The sequence below is a fragment of the Girardinichthys multiradiatus genome, chromosome 12 (assembly GCF_021462225.1).
Source record: "Girardinichthys multiradiatus isolate DD_20200921_A chromosome 12, DD_fGirMul_XY1, whole genome shotgun sequence".
Lineage (NCBI taxonomy): Eukaryota > Metazoa > Chordata > Actinopteri > Cyprinodontiformes > Goodeidae > Girardinichthys > Girardinichthys multiradiatus.
Window position 1 is genome coordinate 26989570 of NC_061805.1, and position 21187 is coordinate 27010756.

The window sequence follows — 21187 nt, forward strand, 5'->3', positions numbered from 1 at the left end:
TTTTTTTTTTTTTTTACTTTTGTCCACGAACTCAAGCTTCATGTTTACCTATTTGATAATTTTATCTTTGTGTGTAAACTCATTACTGAAAGCAAACATTTCACTTATCTGGTTTAAGCTGCACATCTTCTGTCAAACGTAAAATAAAAATCCTAGATGTTTCAGCCAAACCTAGGATCAGAAAGGTTCTTTTATTTATCCTATTCACCAATACCTCACCAGTGCATGACCTGCTGGTCTTCACATTTTCAACCTACAACAGAAAATGACAACTCAAATGAATCAAATACACAACTAACGTGCTCTCAATGATTTTAAAGCTCGGGTCAAAAACAAATGAATGTATATTTACCTTTCGGTGAGAACGACAATTATGCTCGAGTATGTAGTCAGAGTCCATTTCTTTGGGTTGATGCTCCAAACATTTCGAAAGGTCAAACAAAGATCATATTAGCCCGTTTATAGTGTCATGTTTTAATTCGTATTTAGTCCGTGAGAGACAGTTTGTTTTTAGTTCAATTTTAATGTCTTAAATAAAATTTTTATGTTTCCTGCTGTTGAATGACTCAATGAAAAACAAACATTTTTTCCCCAATATTTATTATAAGTATAAACATGAAACTGGAAACATACAAAGGACTTTTACAATAACACGTGTACACTTACAACACATTGGCCCCCAATACAGTACGTGAACAGCTGCCTTGTGAAAGCATCAGTGTCTCTTGGCTGAACATACTTAAAGGTCAGGCAGCATGCTTTCAGAATAGTCCCATTTTCAACTTTTTGCAAGTGTACTTATAGAAACTCAAAAGCCAAAACTCATAGCTTAGAGTGACAGATCCTTTGAAAAGCATGAGCCACTTTTTGACACTGCTCCGGCTTTCAACGGTTTAAAAACAACGGAAAGGGAACATTTACTCAAAGTGACCTCCTTTTTGTATGAATAATAAAGACCATGACGTATGTGAAATTAACGGATTATTATTTTTGCTTCACTTGTTGTATTACTGAACACTTTGTGGCTCCTACAGCTTGTTAACCTGGCCAAACATGTACAGTGTTGATAATCAAAAGGCAGTTAATACGTGGAGAATGAAAACCGAGCAGGTAAAAGCTGTGTTTTAGGCACAGCTGCCATGCTGCAGAGCTGCTTTCATGGCAGCATATTGTTTTCAGCAGCCTGCCTACAATCACAAGAGCTCCAGTTCAGTTGAGTTTCAAGCTGGATGTGTTTATATCTCACAGTCCCAGAGAGGCTTTGAGCAACGATGCCATATCTTCAAGTATGGTCCCTCCACCATCTAAAGAACAATCCATAAGCAAATCAGTAACTCATGCAATTAAAAATATGGATTTTTATTATTAGATTTTTATAGAACTTCTGTCCATCTTTAAGTTTTAGATTTGCAGAGGACCCAATCAGTATATTTGTCTACTTTATCTAACAATTTTGTGAAATATCTTTTCACAGAAGGTATTTTGGGGTTTTACAACCACGAAATAGAAGGGAAAAAAATAACATTTGTGCCAAAATTCTGGTGTTTTCAGAAATTACTGTCTTGGTTATTCTAAGACACATTTAATCCAAATTTAATCTAAGACAAAATTAAATCCCTTTGACTGTTGCACAAATAGATACAGGGATTACAAGATCAATTTGTACACATTTACTTACCTTGGTCAGCAGTAGTCATGTCTTGTTCTAGCTTTAGCTTTTTGTGACCGAGCTGCAGGATGCAGTCCTCTATGCTGTCCTTACTGATCAGCTTTATCACCTGTACCGTCCTGCCAATTACAAAGAAGCTGTACATCAACTAAATAAATCTTTCTTTAAATGTCAAAAAATGTTTTGATCAGAGTTCAAATATAAACTTATACAGTTATATTCAATAAATTAGAATATGTGTTTCCAAAGAGGCTCGTTTGTCAGGATTAAATGTACCTTTGGAAAATAAGAACCTTTAAGCAGGTATTAAACATTATTTTCATTAAGCTCACAACTCTGTGTTAAAAATATATTTTTTATTAGTCTGATCTAATGTTAGAATCTTAAATGTCATGTTTTCAATAGATGAAAGCAGAAAAATCATCATAATTAATAGAATTAAAGGATTAAAAACATTAGTCTGTGTAATTAATCTTTATAATGTGTCTCACCTTGTGAATAGAGTTAGTAAAATGAATTAACTTTTCAGTAACAATCTAATTTATTTTTTATGACTGTAGTCGAGCTGTTTCCTGTCCAGCTGTGGACGTCCATTCTAACCTGGTCTGGCCCACGCGGTGACATCTGTCCTCTGCCTGTTTGTCGTTGTAGGGATTGCAGTCGATATCATGCAGGATGACAACATTAGCAGAGGTGAGGTTGATGCCAAGCCCTCCGGCACGTGTTGATAACAGGAACACGAATATGTCAGGGTCTGTGTTGTACTCATCAATCAAAACAATCCTGCGGGGGAGAAATTATTAACAATCCATAATTTTGCTTCAGTTTGACATCAGTTTTATAACGCAGCAGCATCTAGAAGAATAGCTTGAATGTGGGCATTGATTTAGCAAGACTGGATAATAAATTAAACGTAATCTTAGGGATTACTGTACAATGAAATTCATATTCTAAAAAATGTAATATTTTTAAAAAAAATACTGACTTTGATCCAGATAAATTTTTTCCACCCACAAAATGACCTCTGCATATTCAAAGTTTAGAGCTTGCTGAAAACATTGATACTGAACTCTTGGTATTGTGATAAAGGGCTTCAAAATTGCAAATGACTAAATCTGTAAAAATAACAAAACTACCGTCAGTACCCAGAACGTTAAAGCAACTGGGCTGATCACTCCACGCGACGCTGCATTGCTGCAGCAATTCATGCAAAAGGAGCCCCAAGCAATACCAGAGTAATACATTAGAACAGAGTCGTTCAGTAGACCAAAGTCTCTGTATTACAATCTTTTTTTATTGGTCTTAATTTAGATTTTAGAAAATGAATTTTTCTGCCGCTGCTTCCATACTGCGTCACGGGGGAGCTGGTGCCTATCTCCACCAGTCTCTGGGTGGGAGGCGGGGTACAGCCTGAACAGGTCGCCAGTCCATCGCAGGGCAACACACAAACAACCATACACACACTCAATCATACCTAAAGGCAATGTAGAGAGACCAATTTTACCTAACAGGCATGTTTTTGTCTTTATACAGGATTTTAATAAAAATAATATGCTTCATAACCTACTGGTCGCAGGTGATGCGTTATCATGTATTTAATACCTGACCTGTCAGCAATGGGAGTGGATCCATCCAGTCTGACATAACGATGCTGAAGATGTTTCAGGAGCACTTCCACAATGTCTAGCATCATGGTAAACTGACTGAATAACACCACTCTGTCTCCCTGGAGAACGAGAGAAAGCTTAAAATCTTCTGTTTGTGGAAACAAACATTATACATTGTTGGTTATACACCACAGAAACAGTTCAGCACATCTTAGTGACCTTGCTTTTTAGAGAGGCCAGCAGCTCTTTTAGGTGGAGGAATTTCCCAGAGTCAAGTAGAAGACTGGTGTCAAGCTGGAAGGAGCTGATGGAGGAGTATTGCTGACACAGACGATGGAGCTCAAAATCGGACATCACTTCCATGTCTTCCTGAATCAGAGCAGCACTGGCGTCGTAGTGGGTTGGCTCCTGAAAACACAGAAGAAAAAAGAAAATAACATTGAGGCGAAGAGAAACAAAATGAAAGATTGAGTATTTACAAATAATCACACTGATAACAGGGATTTGGCATCTCAAATTCATAGGGGAGTGAGGTTAGCAATATTGCTTTAAATGTTACATCAGAAAAATACAGTTCAAGCTTATAGTTTTAGTTTAAAAAAATAAACATAAAACAGATCAAAAGGGAGACCTAGTAAAGTAGCAGGACAGACCTTGAGCATAAGCTGGCTCATGGCCTGAAGCTTTTCTGTGGTGTAGTACTGTCTGTGAAGAAGAGGATGGTTGGCCATCTTCCTCAGCTGCATCATTACATTACACAGCTCACGCTCTGAAAAGAAAATGCATGAGAGAGATGTTTGCGGTTCACAGTTAACTATAATAATGCCACGGTAAACAGCAGTATGCAGTTTCAATGGGTCTTACTCTCTCCACTACTAGTACTCTTTAGTTTTGTTAAGAGGGCCTCGTAGAGAGCCTGCTGTTTCTCACTCATGGAGCAGAACTCTATCTTCTCTTCTTTGGCCGGCAGCTGCTTGAGAACCTGCAAACAGGAACAGAAAAATGTGCTTCAATCTTTTCATAGTCAGGCTGCAGGTAATACACACAAGGTGAGTGGGCTTCAGTAGGATAAAAGAGGAAATAAATACTTCAGACATTACTTTATACCTCAACATAATGCCCCACTCCATTTGCCAGTAATCAATAGAGGCAAATTTGATCTTTTCTACTTTGACCTTCGTTTTTCCAGATCAGATGAATCCCCATTAATGACCTCATTTAATGGCTTAAATTACAATCATTATTCTTAATCCAAACACTAAAAGAACTCTATTCAAGCAAATGGAGTTTGCTTAATATGTGAACCTGTCGACTCTCATTATCAACCCACCTCATTTTTGACCCGGCGCAGGATAAAGGGTTTCATGATAAGTTTGGCCTGAGTAATTCGATCCCTCTCAAATCGGCTTTGTTCCTCGTGAGATTTCTGACGAGACAAAAAAGAAAAATCAAAACAGTTTTGTAAAACGTGACATAAAAGTTTTTATAACCGACACTGTTATAAGATGTTATAAGGTCACAATACATCTTCAAAGTTCCAATCTTATTTTACTCAAAAACATTTAACAAAACCTGTGAAACAATACAAACTTGTTTTATCTGCACGAGGCATTGCTTTCAAATATAAATGAAACATTTAGAGCCTTGCAGTTCCTTTAGTATTTCATTTTTCACATTTTAAAAAGAAACAATACTTGCACAATAGGTTAGACAAGTAAATATGATGAGTGATATGATGATAAGATTGGTTTCCTGATCAGACGATCTCCCTAGTAACTTTAATTGTTGTGAAGGGCCAAATTCCAACATAAATAAATGTTTAATCATGAAGTCTAAACATCATTACGCTTTGTTTGTTTTTGAAATCGGCAGTCGTGTCCAGAAGTCTTGCAGCTGAGCAATAAAATGTGACATGCCATGCAGACAACTGGGCCTTTAGCCTATAGTACATTACATAATTATCTTAAGGAAGACCACTTATCAAAAATAAGCAAATTTATAATTTCACTTTACATTTGACTTTGGCAAACACGTAAGAGTAGAGCTGCATGGCATTAGGAAGTTAGGTAGCAGTTTTATTCTTTCAGTGTCTTTGCCACCATCACCTCAGTCCATGTCTACTTAAAACCTCGGCCTTCTGTAGCTCTTCTTAGCATGAGCCCACGCTGGCTCACAATGCTAATATAGAGCTACCTAAACAGAGAAATGTCTGAAGGATGTTGCAAAATAAACAAATAATAAAAAAACTATTTATGATTTGTGTGTAAAACAAACAGTTTATGTATGTTTAATTTCGGACCTACTTGACTAAGTCGGAGATATGAAAAGAGCCTCCAGAGGAGGTAAAATGCCCAGGTTTGCTATAGGATATATATACTTAATGTGGAGTCATTGACAAATAAGGTTTCTAAAGACACGTTTTTTTAAGTCCTTCTAAAATACATTTAATGTATATTATTCAGTTTGGAAAATTGCTTAAAATTACATTTCAAAGTATTAAACATTTATTTTAAATACATTTTTCACTTCAGCCTCCAAAAATGTCAGATGATGACCCTGTCGCTAACAAAACCTTCTCTCTAAACCGGAAAAAAGAAACTGGGAAAAAAGCCAAAGTGAAGATACCTTTGTAAGGTATGTAATTTAATGAAAAACAATGTATGTGTCTTTTTATTTTAGCATCAAACCCTAAAAAGCTGAGCAGTTTCAGGTCTATTCTGCTGTTAAAGGCTGTTCAGCCTCAGATTTCCTAGATGGCTTAAGAAACCAAACTGGAACTATGCCAAACATACATACTGACCATAGAAAACATCTTGGAGAGCTGCATTGTGGAGCTGGAGAACATGCTGGGCATGATGAAGTTCAAAAGAGACATCAGCTCTAACAGGTTGTTTTGTAAAGGAGTTCCTGTGAGCAGCAGACGATGCTCTGCCTGCAGGAAAATACAAGTGAAGACAAGCAAATCAGAATCTCTCTCTGGTAAGAAATGTAAATTCCACAAAAGAGGGGAAAAACACATTCATCTACTAACATTAATGGACATGAGGTGGCGGTAGCGCAGAGTGTTCATGTTCTTTAACATGTGGCCTTCATCAAAGATAGCATACTTGATATTCAGCCTACGAAAAAGGCCTCGATCGCTGTCGTTTCCTATGGCCAAGTTATACCTGTAAATGAAACAAACAGTGAGTGAGAGTAAGAAGATGCTTGATGTTTACCCATGCAATAAGCTCAACAGCACCAATCCAGCTTCCCAAAATCCTGCTAACTGTGCTGAAGCCCTCATTCAGGCTTTAAGTGTTCGCTTACGTGGTCACAATGACATTGAAGTGAACTTCCCCGTTGAGGATGTCGTGTTTGAGGTAGCGGCGCTCTTCCACGGATCCTATAAAAAGGAATAGCCACATGATGATGTTCACAAGGAGAATGTCTGTTTGAGCCACCAATCCATTGAATATTGGCAAAACAGTACCGTTCAGCTGAAAAAAGGGATCCTTACAATACAAACCAATCTAAATTATGGGCATAAAAAAAGATACCGTCTGCTGTTTTGCCAATTTTTCACAAACATGCAGGTTTAGCATCTCCTTGGATACATGCTGTGCCCACTTGTTTGAATAAAAATCCAATCAGGCCTATTAAAAAAGCACTCATCACAAAGAAAAAACAAGGCTTACCATAATAAATAAGGACTTCGAGAGCTGGACACCACAGCCTCAGCTCTCTAACCCAGTTATCTAAAAGATGGAGACATTAAAAACAACATAAATCACAAACTAATAATTATTTTTCAGAGGCAATACAAGAGACAGATATTTATACATTGTTAGAAATTTTTATATAAGACAGGTTTGTATTTTATAAGCAAAGGCCGTATACCCAGTGTGGATGAAGGCACAGTGATGAGATGAGGACCTTCTATTCCGTTCTCGTACAGCTGGGCCAGAAACGCTATCGCCTGGATGGTTTTCCCCAAACCCTGAGAGCAGTAAAACATGAGCAGGGATTCAAAGAAACATATACAATTTTAGGCAAATTAAAAATGTAACAAAAGTTCCCCTTTCTTATTACATAAACATTGAAACAAGCAGAAATCCAGCGAAACGTCAACAAACTGTTTTCTCCATCTTTTTAAGGGTGGGTGAATACATGCACCAACATGTACTTTAAAACAACCTAATTGTCGGTCATTAATCGGATTAGATCTATTCAGACTTGATGCAACATATCAAGTGCCCTACAAATGGATCAACACCCATTTATCATATTATGTCAGATAACCACCACAACCTTTCAGGCAAATTAAACCTTGTTTAAAAGGTTTTTACAAATAAAACACAACGTGTGACATGCATCTGAGTAAATACTTGTAGAATCATCTTCCTGTTCAATTACAGCTGCAGGTTTTACACTTTATATCAACTTTGAGTTTTTCATCTATTCTTTTTTTCAAAACAGACAGCTTGGACAGATTAGACGAGTCTGAACACCAATTTCAAAGTCTTGGAAAATTCTCTAAATTATATTTAAGTTCATGCTTTGATCTAATCCATTCATCTGAGCTACTCAAAGTTTGGGATATTTTTTATGATATTTTATCCAGGTTTAAACTGCTGTACAGTTTTATCCCTGACCTGTCTGGTCCGTTCCTTAGTCTTCATGAAGCCGTTCCTTCAATTATGTTCCTCCCAGGCCTCCGAAGACCAGCTGGAGTTACATTTAGATTTATTGACGCATGTGGAGCCCAATAGGCAACTGGTTGCACTACATTCTTTTTATGGGTAAAAGCATAAAAGGGGTTAAATAATTATGAACATCATAATTTTCGGATAGAAAACTCATATATGATTTATCAGGGTACCCCCAGGGTTCTTCAAGTGAAATTTAAGACTTTTTAAGACTTTTTTAAGACCACCTAGAAGGAAATTTAATGCCAATTTCACAGCTATAGCGATAAAATTATGAATGATATAATAAAAAATCTATTTTAAGATTTTAAGCCTAAGAAAATAATTGCCAGGTACTTGAACTTATTTTATTTAGACTTTCATATATAATAGACATTAACTTTGTGAGCTGTGTAATAATAAAATAAAAAAATATGCATGTTTCTCACATTAAGAGTCAACACCACTCACTATTGCCTTACAAGCCACCTTTTGGTTATACAAGAGATAAAATGCAGATTAGGTTCAAAAAGTACAGCGATCCACTTTACGCTAATTTCATCGTTCGAAGTAAATGAGTGGTGGTCCGAAATTGTTTTCAGGATCCTAATCACCTGTGCCTGAAGAGTTGGCGAATGAGCTCGCAGGTTCACTACCGGCTGTACTACCGATGATGCGGTGGCTTCAGTATTACTTGCAGTACCCACGTTGCTGGTTGTTAAAGTAGAGCCTTGCTTTGAACAGAACTGAGCAATAGGTGCCTGCTGTTGGTGGGCTCTGGCATAAGCGACGTGTTTGGCGCTCTTCATATGGGAGTCCAAAGCCATAAGTCCCATCGTCCCCAGCTTAGAAGATTTTCGGCACAAACAGCATTGGGCCTCATCGTCATTGTCCGAATTAGGTTTAACCCACTCGTATTTTGGATTTTTCTGCCACTTTGGGTTAAAACGACACTTGCCCATTCTGAAGCACACTAAGCTAACTTACTAACAAGGTGGTTTTGTTTTCCCACCACTCACTGAGCCCGCGGGAGAAAGTCGGCTGACGGGCCCTTCGTAAAACGGATAATCGTTATTGGGCGCGTGAATTCTTACATTGCTCGCCCACATCTACAACACATTTTGCTTCAGTATTTTAGAACATTTTAGCATTTATTGTCTCACTAAAGGACAAAATAAATTAAGACCTGTAAATGACATTTTATAATTTGTCTTCAAAATTTAATACTTTTAAGGCCTTAATTATTTAGTAAAAAATTCAGGACTTTTTTAATACTTTTAAGACCCCGCGGGTACCCTGTTTATGCACTTCTTTATGTTTGTCTATAACAGAAAATTCAAAATAAAATTGATTTTTGAAGTGTCAGCCATTTATATCTACAATATATTTTGCCCGTTTGATGTCTACTTGCTGCGGCTGAGGTGATAAAACTGACGGAAAAATGTGGGTGAATTGTAATCAATGCCATCATCCTAATTTTCTGCTAAAGTGAAATATTTCTCTGATATTGTGCAGCTCTACAAAATGTGAAAAAGTGTCCAGTACATGCTAGCAAAGGCATAGTCCAAGTCATTACTTAACAAGCTTTTATTAATTCTGTTTTAAATGTTTTCAAAGAGTCCAAAAGCAAAGGTTTTACCACATAAACCTGTGGGAAAAGTAAAACAAAGGGAAAGAAAGAAAATTACAACAAAACCAGAAGCCCAACAATGTTTTTTGAACATTTATTTAGGCTATAACACTGCGACGATTAGGGCTGAAACAATTAATCGAATGAATTGAGATTAATCGATCATTGAAATAATTGTCAACTAATTTAGTAATTGAATAATCGTTAACTGGAGTGTACAGACTAAAACATGCCACTTACTGAACGAACAACCGATTCAGAGCATGAAATTAAACAAAAACTGTAGAAAAATAAATACATTTTGCATTTAAGATAACAAAAAACTTCTTTGTAAATGTGCTCTTTCCAAACCTCCGCAAGAAGCAAAGCTTTAGCTTCACCTGCTTCTGTAAAGAATCTGTTATTACGCACCTTTTGCTATGCAATTATTAATCGCAAAAATAGGCGGCAGATAAACTGATTAGCATGATAATCGTTAGTTGCAGCCTTAGTGACAATAACAACAGGAGTCCTTGTCACTAAGGCTTGTGGACGTTGGTTTTAGATAACAGTAACCAAAACTAACAGGCTGGCGTTTAGTAACAAACAGAAAATGGACGTCTCACAAATATTCCTACGGCACTGCATTAAATCCCGCAAGGGGTTGCCTTACCATTTCATCAGCGAGGATGCCGCTCAGGCTGTGTTCATTCAGAAGCATCAGCCACTTTAGACCGATCAGCTGATACGGTTTGAGATACAACCTGAAAAAGAAACAATTCATGAGTAAGAACAGTAAACACAACTTTTATATCGACACATAAAACATGTAGAAAGAATACTAAAAATAAATTTTATTTATAAGTGCCTTTCAAGATGCTTTTTATCAACAACATAAAAACAACATATTGTGAACGAAGGTTAAAAGAACAACAAAGCTGTATGTACAAGTCAAACTAGAACTTATAAATTATAAATATAACAAAAGTGACTTCCCAAGACTAAGAAAGATTCTTACTCATAATAAAATGTAAAAATCCAAATCATTAAGGCTGACTTGAAGTACAACCTATATTTACGGACTTTAATCTGTATCTGTTCTAATTGCATTTGTTTACAGCTGTTTTATGCTGTTCACCCCACTGTAAAAGGTTATATTTGTCACACATTCTCCCTACATCTTCAACATTTTAAGACTAACCATCTAATCGTCTCTTACAAGAATCTACGATACAGAACTGGTTCACTTGTTAGACTTTCAGAAGCTTAACTGCAATTCAACACGTGTGTTTATAAAAAATTTTAGATGCCGAAAAATGATGTCAAAGAACTTGTTTTTACTTTAAACCACATGTCTGAATAGATACCGACCACTTAACACAAACATGGTGCAGCGCAGCTTCCATAAACTAAAGGTCAACAGGAAATTTTACTTACTGGCTGTTAAGTAAACTGGGCTGTTCTGTAGAACCAGTTCCATTCTCCATCACCTCAGTGACCCACTTAACCATTTTTGAAGAAATGGTCTGACATTTGGACATGAGTCCAAGGATGACCTTCCTCTCTTTGAGAACGACTTTGCAGCCCTGCAGCAAATCATCCGAGAGTCCGTTTCCCTTATGGAAGACATCCCACTGAAGAGGAAGAACGTGATTTAATATTTTGCACATTATGGAGATGTGTTCACACAACTGTTAAATCTATATAGAAATACGGAGTACGTCAAAAGATTTAAGTGGACAAAGAGATTTACAAAAAAAATTAAAAATTACAGACTATTTCACTGGGGAAAAGGAAGGAATGTTTTATTTTGAAAAATAAAACAGAGGAAATGAAAAACACTACACAGACGGGGTTTATTTATCCAAAATATACAATATTTCTTCGTATCAGCAACAATGTATCCTGTTACGATGAGAATCCACTATAAATTTATCAATTAAATGAAAAATTAAATAATAATAAAGAAAAAACAGTTAAAATATACTGAACAGCAATGATGGTGGATAAGCTTTAAAGTTTTCAGCTGTTTATAAAATGGTAAATTATATCTTTGTTGTGATTTTGTAGGTAGTTTTCCATCAGTTCATTTTCAGTTAATCAACTGATGACTAATATTGGTCTATAAATAAAAAGCTATATCACATTTTTTCTTTTCAAGCCAAATTTGTAAATTAGTGCATCTTAGAAAAACAAAATATAAACAAAGACTGAAGATAAATTAAAGCACATAAAATTCTACAGGTTTAAACTACTAATTGCAACATGGCAAAAACAAACAATGAAGCCATTATTATTTATTAGGGCTGAGACTTCAACGTGTTCATTTTGATTAATTATATAAAGAAAAGTACCGGTCAATAAACAATTTGCCCAATTTAAAACGTATGTTGTCTGAACTACGGTATGAAAAGAGATAAAAATCAGCTAAATTTTTCATTATTTATTTATTTTTGCTTAAAAGCAATAAAAATTATTAATTACTCAATGAATAACATTATAAATGGTATCACGCCTTTTGCTGTAAGAAAACAAAAGGAATAAATCTCACCAGGGATTCCCAGCTATCAAAAGGTCTCAGTTCCACGATCCTCTGGGCTTTTTTAACAGAACAGCCACCAATCAGCGAAAGCTCATCTATGGATGCATCCTGGAAAAATGCAAGCATCTCCTTTTTCACGTCCATCCTGCCATTGTCACTCTCCAGCTCGTCATCTGAATCCTCAAACTCGCTTGTCACTATGTCCTCTTCGTCATCAGAACTGACTTGTTCATCGGCGGCCTGCGCCGCCTTCTTCCTCTCAGCTGCCTGCTTCTTAGCTATGCTCGTATCGCTAGAAAATTTGGATAAAACCTCGGAGGTGGAGGAGGAAGATGAAGGCTTTAAGGTGGAAGAGGTAGAGGTTGACAAGGACGTCTTCAGAAATTTCATGGTGTAAATGCCACCTTTGATTTTAGAGGTTTTGTCGTCCCCTGAATCCGACTCGTCTTCACTGTCCTTTGTACCATCTGTACTATTCCCATCTGCTTCACCAGTGCCTCCATCGTCTTTAGGATCCTCACAGTTGTTTTCCCTTTCCCCATCATTATACTTGTAGTCATTTGCATCTGTGCGTTTTCTGATTGACATTTGTTTCCTTTTGGGTTTTTGTTCTTCTAAATAAACAGAGCTGGAACTACCGTTTTCTGTCAAAAGAACAAAAAAAACGGTTTGGTCAGTAACTCTATTAAATGTAATCACTCTCATTAAAAGAAATTATGGAAGAAAGATAAATGTTTAGTTTCAGACTATCTGCACCTGTATCGCCTGGATTGTTCCCATCTGTGTCAGTGTTGTCCTCTGAGTAGTCCCTGGTTGACACATCTTTGGCTTTTGATTTCTGGTTTTTTGGAATAACTAAGCTGGTATCACTATAATCTATCAATTAAATATTGAGAATGTTTCAGTAAAATAAGGCATTGCTGTAATCATCTGTGTGAAATGTCAATATTATGAAAAGTAAAAATATGGTAAGAGTCAGACAATTTGTTGGATTCACACCTGATTCTGAGAACATCTGGAGAACCTGCAAAGCTTCTTCCACATCCCAGTCGTGTTCCTGAAGCACCATCCTCAACTCCTAGACCGAAAACACCATTGAAAGTTTAACGATAAAAATCATTTTCTTCCAGGTTCTTTCATTTCTTGACAATTTTACTTTGAGACAATCACCCTAAGGGTGTATTCACACTTGCCACTTTTGGTCCGCTTTAAACGGACCAGAGTTCGTTTCCCCCAAACAACCGGGCCGAGACCCACTTTTTGACGTGGTCTCGGTCCGCTTCCAAACGGACTGTGGTGCGGTTCGCTTATGGTCTGAATACAAACCGGCGCCGATCCGAACCAACTACAAAAAGCGTACGTCTCTTTGGACATAAAAAGCCACCGTAGCTGGTAGCAAAGGTGTGTGTTGTAAGGTAATCATACCTGATAAGCTGTGTGTTGCTTAGCAACACTACTGGCTTGTTGTGGGACAAGGCACGTAGAGAACGTCGGCGTTCAGCACGCATTCTCCGACGGGGTTCCAACATTATAAATATAACGTCTCAAAGTCTGTGTTGAATGAGCTGCTCTTCAGTTTCATAATAATATTGAAGCTTTAATAACGACACAAATATGCAGAACAGAGGTGCTGCACGCAGCACGTCTACAGATGTTTTCCTACATTTCCGGGTCTGTGCTCTGTCCCGCCCCCGTCATTTCTGTCCAATGGGAACAATGATCATCACCCGCGTAGCTTTGTTTACAAGTAATAGTTCACTTGCAAAAATTACAATGTGAAAACAAACAGCACCAAATGAAAAAAATAAAGTTCGGTTTTGGTCCGGACCAAACAAGCGAACCAAAGGACCTTCCTGGTGTGAATACACCGTAAAACACTGATTTTTTTTTTGGCTCAGTAAACCTAATCATGTGAGAAAGTGAAAAAACAAAACTCCAAATACAGAGAGTAATGAGCTGGCTCCAGATCAAAAGCAAAATAAGTTCGATTTGCTGCATCTCTTCACCTCTTTGTCCTGGTCAGGAAACCTTTTCTGGAGTCTTCTCACCATGGCCTCCTGCTTCTCCCAGCTTGGTTCTTTTCCCTCGCCCTCTTCTTCATCAGTGACCTTTACAATGAAATAACATTTAAACGTCAGAAACCTTAGGATCTACATTAAGTCTCTTAAAGTTAACCAAAAAGTTGTCATGTTCTTACCACAGATGATTTCCTTTTCTTACTCGGTTGAATATCAATACTGTCCTGAGAACAGCTAGATTCTTCCTGCTTTCTCTTCCTGCCTTCACTTGGAGCTGAGAGGAAAAACAGGCAGTGTTCTCAAAAGCAGGTAAAAGGATCACCAAAACAAACTTTAATCAAAAATCCTTTAGGTAGAGGTTTTTATGGTGACCTTTTCTGCATTTCAAATATTTACTGTACTGGTTTTTATAAATTGGAATACTAGGTTGATCAAGACTTTTTTTTTTTTTTAACATGATAACTTCTCTGGGTTTTAAATTTGACTTTAAAGAAAAGGTGAAAACAAGTATTCACCTTCTTTGTCACCAAATTTTAAAAGGCAGACAGCTATTGCGCCTTCCAATGTGCTCGTACTTCCGGTGACCTAAAAACATCAGAAAACACAGTGAGCTGAACAAATCATAATCTGTCATTTTCTTTCACAAGACCAACTCGCAGCAGATAGATGGTTTAAATCATTGGTTCCCAGTCTCTTTTATCCTGAGATCTCCTCTCCAACAGAAAAAAAAGCTGCGCCCCACTCTCTACTAAAGACATCCGGCTCGGCGCACAGAGGTGCACACCCATGCGTCCATATTCATGCATGAGCACATGTGCGTGCCAATGGTAAAAAGAAAGCCCTGACCCTTCATACCTCGGTCCAGGAACGAGGCGCTATGATTTAGCACCTGTTACGGTCTTTTTTTTAATTTTATTTCATTGCTGCAACAAGCTGAAACCTCTGGCATGCATATTAGTTCTGAAAAAACAACCTGAAATCCATATGTCTGAGCTCATCTACTTGTCCTTTGACAAACCAGATTTTTTTTCTGTCATCACCCTCCTTTTTAACATTTTTCCCTCATGCTGAATCAGCCCAAAAACAGTTATATGTGCTTCATAGAGGTGCATTTCTTTTCTATTCTATTTTTGGCCCCAACACCTCCCGCCCCTTTACTTTCATGTCATCATGTTTGATTATGAAAGCTGCATCTAACATGTTGCTCTCAAAACAATGGGTGATTTATTTCCGCAAGAAGAGTAAAATGGTTTATAACATTGTATGTATATCACACTAATTCCATAAACATCTATATGCATCTATTTGTCTCTATCAAGCCCTGTGGAAAGAGAGAGAGCATCATAATGACAGAAGAAAAAGAGAATAAAATATCAGTTTTTGTTCTTTACAAGTCACGTAGCAGTTGCGGTATTTAACAATCGCCAAATATTGAGCAGCCCTTCAAATGAACCTTAAGTAAACATTAATCTAAAGTTATAAAAATTAGCAATTTAACTTGTGGTAAGAAGTAACAACCACAGCTAGACCCAGTCTCACCTCTAGCACATCAGTTCTCGACAGCTGAGGAAACATTTCCAGCAGCGTGTTTATCTTCTCATCCATCTCCTCGTCCTCATCATCTACATGTTGTGATCCTTCATCTTTGGGTGGCTTCCAAAAAGGGCTCCTAAAATCACAAACGTTTCTTTAAGGCAATATTCAATTGTATCAATGTGAAAACTATTTCACAGGTTAAATTCACACACCTGAATTTCAGAGGTGGAAGTAATAGATTACAAATACTCACGTTACTGTAATTAAGTAGATTTTTTGGGTACTTGTACTTTTAAGAGTATTTTTTCAAAGTGTGTAATTTTACTCATACTTGAGTACAATTTATACCATGTAATCTACTTCGCTACTGTTAAAACCATAAATTTCTATTGAGTACGCCCATAATTTGCACCTCCTGGCCACCTGCTTTTCATCCACATCTTTATAGCTATAAGTCAACTCCGCTGCACCAAAAAAAACAAAAAAAAAAAAAAAAAAAACTTCGCTGCGCTGCAGCAGCAGTTACAGGTTTCTGGAGGTGACATACGAGAGCGGAGCGAAGAAGCAGTGCCAAGACGGCAAAAATGGAGACAGTAGACAACACTGTAAACAGTGAAAATGATAAGGAAAAGATGGAGGACGAGTCCGAGAACCCGTGGCCGTACCTGGAGGAATTTGTCATGTACAGAGGGAAAAAAGGAGACAGCGTCCAGATGCAATGCAAACTTTGTTTGACGGCTACGATCATATCAGCTTATAAAACTTCAGCGTCTAATCTAAAAAAGCACATTTCGGTAAGATGTTTTAGAACTGTACTTATACGATATTGCTCTCCTTTCTTTATGTGTGTTAAGGCTGTTTGGCTAAGATAAGTCTACAGATATTGTCACTGCCATTGGTTAACCTGATGACCGAGCTAGCGAGACGTGCCTGCGTGAAAGCCTTATTTAATACATTATGAATTGAATCTTTAGTCATTTAGTACTTAGATTTACCCAAATTTAGCTTATCAGAAAAGTTTCCTTGGAGTCACATGCCATTGGATAGAGGAAGAGTCCCTGGAAAGAAGATCTGCAGCACTAGCATGCAAAAGATTAAGAGGGTCTCACACATTTAATATACTTGCCAGTGCTCTTGATGATGTCCATTGCCAATACAAGATTAGAGGCAAAGTTGTAAGAACCACAACTGATAGTGGATCCAACTTCGACAAGGCCTTCCACATGTTTGGGGCACAAAATGATGAAGAAGAAGATGAAGAAGCTGACCCAGATGCTCTTGACCTGATTGACCATAGTGATTACCATGATGCAAGTGCAATCCTTGATAAAGACTCTGGTTTAGAATATCAACTCCCCCCTCATCAGCGATGTGCATATCACCTGCTTAACTTTGTGGCAACAACCGACGCTGCCCTGGCAGAGAGCATGAATGACACCTACAAGATACTCTCTCGTGCAACCTTTGCAAAACGCCAGGCCATTTGGAACAAAACCGGCCGGTCTCATTTGGCAAATGAAGTGGTAGAGGACAAGTGTGAGCTACAGATCATTCGTCCCAATGCAAAACGGTGGAATTCAACCTACCTTGCCATTGAAAGGATAATACGTATTATTGATGAGAAAGGGGAAGATGCCATCAGGAGCATTTGTGAGGAGTTCAAAGTGAAAATGTGAGTAAAATTGAACACCTACCAATTTGGTTGCAAATTCTGTGCATTTTCCTTAATGGACAGTTGAAAACATGAACGGTCTCTTAATAATTAATAAAAATACAAAACATTATTCAGAGTTTATAATATTTTTTACAATTTAGAATCACATTAGTAATGTGAAACATTCATTCATGAGCGCAAATAATTTAAAGAAATAATAAAACAAGGCTCTCACTTGAAACAGCTGCTCAAGTCCACCTGTCTTTATTCAGCAAATAGGTCTGCCAAACAGAACAATGTCAAATGTGGTGCCTGTTTCTGCCATATTTATAGTCATGGTGGGCTTTGTTGTTGTTGTTGTATCTTACAGGTTGAGTCCTGCAGAAGTTGCATTCTTAAGGGAGTACTGTACCACCATGAAGCCACTGGTGAAAGCTTCAAACATCTTTCCTCCAGTCTGAGTTTTCTGCCTTCATGGGATGGCTGCTACCAGTAATTGAACAACTACTGACCAAACTTGGCAGGCTAGAGACATCAAGCAAGACATGCGTGCCACTCGTCAGAGCCCTGCAAAATGGCATTCGAAAGCGATTTGCACGGATGATGAAGGTATCCAGAGTTGGCTGCAGCTGCAGCCCTCTTACCCAAGTTCAAGACTTCCTGGACTGACAGAGCAGATGTAATAGAGGCTGGTAAAGCCAGATTTTTTTTTTTAAAGATTCATACAATTGCGTTTTTGTGTATTGTTGTGTTTTAACACATGTATAAGTGAGTATACCTTATAACATCTCAGTCGTGATTCACCTAATACAGTTGTGCTTGAAAGTTTACATGCCCTCCCATTAAAGAAGGAAAACATCAGCTGTTACTGAAATAAGTCAAAATGACAAAAGTTGTAATAAATAGAAATTTGATAAAAAATCATGACATTGATTTTGTATTGTGGTTCAACAGAAATATAAAATAAATAAATAAAACAAGCAAACATGATGGGGCTCCTGAACTAAAATGCTATTGAGCAACACTTTGAGGCAATCACTGCAATCAGGTGTTTTCTGTAACATCCAATCAGACTTCTGCACCTGTTGACAGGTACGTTGGTCCATTGCTCATGAGCAAGGTGCTCTAATTTGTTTTTTTAAAATGATTTTTTTTAAAACAAAAATTGAAAATCAATATTTTATTTAGCTAAATTATAATTTAGCAAAATTTCATTTATTACTTTTTTCAGTTTCTTGTCATTTGAATTACTATTGCGACTTAAGCCTTTTCTTTAATGGGAGGGGATCTAAACTTTCAAGCACAATTGTAGGTTGTCAGTTATTGGTGGTCTGTCCTTAATACCAAATAATTCTTTTTGAAAATTAGCTGGTTTACGTTTTTGTGTTCAGGATTATTCACTGAAATTAAAACAACAAAACTGTGCTATGTACTTGTAATTACAGCCTTGACATACATCAAACAACATCTTGAAACGACAGAGCATGAGAGTTCAGATCAGCAAAAAAAGAGTCATCTGATGAAGATGATTTCTTCTCCAGACCAATCTGCAAAAGGCTTCAAAGTCCAGTTGAGCTTGATGGTTATCTTGCTTGTGCCACAGACACCATGGAGCTGCTGCACTCCTTCACTGCCATTAAAAAGCTCTCTCTTAAGCTGAACACAGCCCTGCCTGCCTCTGCTGCATGTGAACGACTTTTTAGCTGTGCCGGTCTTCTCTTCACAGCCAAACGAAACCGGATAGACTCCGTAAACTTAGAAAACCAGCTCTTGCAGAAACTGAACAAAAGGTTCAGAAAGTGAAATGTCAAAGAAAGGCTAGTATGTCTCAGCTAATGACACTTACCTGCCCGTTGTTCGCAGTGTATTGGGAAACGTTTAAACTGTTCTATGCAGGTTCAAAATTTCTGCTTTATGTCTGCATTTCTTTACAAAACAATTTCCTTTGTGCAATTTTTCTATACCTTGTTCATCTGAGAAATGTGCTTTGAACGTAGATAAATACAAATGAATTGAACCAAATGCCTGCTATTGACATTGCAATAAAACATCCAACAGTTAAAGAGTAATTAGTACTCCGAGTAGTTTTTGAGAAGAGTACTTTATGCTTTTACTGAAGTACTTTTTTTAACACCAGTACTTTTACTTGTAATTTAGTACAATTTAAGCAGCGTAACAGTACTTGTACTTGACTACACATTTTCAGTACTCTTTCCAACTCTGCTGAATTTACAGAGAAGCACATACTTGTTCTTCGTGGTTAATGCCTTTTTTGTGTTTGTCTCAGCCAGGAAATCATCTTCCTCCAAATCTATGGAAATGACTTCTTCAAAAACCACTCCTCGTGTGTGGGACTTTGGCGTGGCCTTAAAGGACTTCATTTGAGCTGAAACAGAGGAGGTAAAGACTTGTTGATTCATGCAACATCACTGCCTGTGCGCATCTTAATCGTCATTCCATACGTTTATGTAAACAATAAAATCTGAAGTTTACTTGGAACATTTCCACGTGTGCCTTAGATGTGTTTTGAGCATACCAGAGCTTTGCAACAAAATAACCACACGAACTTAAACTCGCGTTTAAAATACTACAAGATTATAAAACGTTTATTATAAAAAACAAACAAAAACAAAAAAACATCCCCTGTCACTGTAATGAATCACCACAACATTTAGCATTTCTGATAGGTTTGGCTAACAACAATGCATGCTAGTTACCTGGCTCGTTCTCCTTTTCAGAATCCGGACTTTTGGACACGCAACGTGGATCTTTGTTGGTTATCTTCTTCTCGAAACGAAAACGGTCTAAATTGAATCGACTCATTTCCGATGGTCTTCGATGTCTGTGTCTAACAGTGGCAATCCTTTGTCTGTTTCTATTCAGCTACAAAATCCTCTGTGATGTCTAGCTCATGATCGTCTACGTCCCGTTTGCTAACGTGATGATCCAGCTAGCGTAAGGTGTTAGCTTAAAGGCCAGGAAGAGAGTTCTGAGCTGTGTCACAGCTCTGGTTTTGGCAGCAGTCGTTTAAAATCACATAATAAGTCGGGCATTTCATAAAACACCGAGGACATAAATTCAATACGGGAATTATTTGCAGTCTACACCGTGAAAAGCCGGTTTCCCGCTTACTCGGGCAAGACGGAAGTGATGATTGGCTAGCGACACAGGTGGGCGGGAGTTACGGTAATGCGGCAAGATAATACTCTGCAGACTACTTCCGTTTAGGTTCAATTCTCTTTTACTGTATGAGTCTAGTTAAGAAACCTAACATTTTCATCAGTCGTCATTCATTTAGCTTTTTACGGGTTCATTATGTGATTGAAAAACAAATTCGGCAAAGAGGACATACGACGTATTTCACAGTGAAAGAAAAGTCATAGTGGCGAGTTATTTCAACAAACCTATCTATTTTGCAGCGCTGATGGTATTACGTAAAACCACGACGTAATATAACCGCATGTCAAACAGGCAAGCCGTTGCTATTGCAATAAAAAAAATATACACAAACTATACATATCAGGAGAACAAATAGTTTTTCTAACTCATGAAAACGTCAGCACTTGTTCTGCAACAAGTCTGATAAATGGAATTTGTCCATAAGATGGCGCACAAACAACCATCAGAATAGATCTATTCTCTGATCAAACAAAAGGGGGCAGTACATTCAACAGAATATGATAAAGTGCCATCTTTCTGTTTACCTGCTGACATTGTGAACTACCCCTTTTCAAGAATGTTTGAGCAGCACTTACTGATGAAATCTGTTAAAGAAATGTATACAGTTTTAAATTATTACTTTAACCAAAAAGACCCACCCAGTGTATGTTTGCATATCATACCTTTCTCTTGCTTAGAAATGCACCTGTGCTGTGCATTAATAGT

The 21187-nt window shown here is 37.5% G+C and overlaps 1 protein-coding gene across 1 annotated transcript; it reads right to left on the reverse strand.

The window, feature by feature from the left end:
• Positions 1-1035: 1035 nt before the first annotated feature.
• On the reverse strand, positions 1036-20480 carry smarcad1a (SWI/SNF-related, matrix-associated actin-dependent regulator of chromatin, subfamily a, containing DEAD/H box 1 a). Its single transcript, XM_047380839.1, has 24 exons — positions 20020-20480; positions 19550-19688; positions 15652-15781; positions 14628-14697; positions 14292-14386; positions 14101-14202; positions 13094-13172; positions 12851-12970; positions 12104-12738; positions 10990-11186; positions 10226-10316; positions 7156-7255; positions 6954-7013; positions 6586-6661; positions 6308-6443; positions 6077-6208; positions 4607-4702; positions 4141-4258; positions 3930-4045; positions 3496-3684; positions 3277-3395; positions 2270-2452; positions 1679-1788; positions 1036-1304 (listed from the first exon to the last, which is right to left on the reverse strand). The coding sequence occupies exons 1-24, from the start codon at positions 20123-20125 to the stop codon at positions 1243-1245; spliced, it is 3261 nt and encodes a 1086-aa protein (XP_047236795.1). The 5' UTR covers positions 20126-20480; the 3' UTR covers positions 1036-1242.
• Between the last annotated feature and the right edge of the window lie 707 nt (positions 20481-21187).

Bases quoted from the DNA above. Each gene is read 5' to 3' on its own strand.
- smarcad1a (XM_047380839.1), bottom strand. From the start codon at position 20,125: ATGAGTCGATTCAATTTAGACCGTTTTCGTTTCGAGAAGAAGATAACC. The intron at 15,782-19,549 runs GTATGTGCTTCT...TTGTGATTTTAG, and splicing joins GCATTAACCACGAAGAACAA to GAGCCCTTTTTGGAAGCCAC. The intron at 6,209-6,307 runs GTTAGTAGATGA...ATTTTCCTGCAG, and splicing joins GCCACCTCATGTCCATTAAT to GCAGAGCATCGTCTGCTGCT.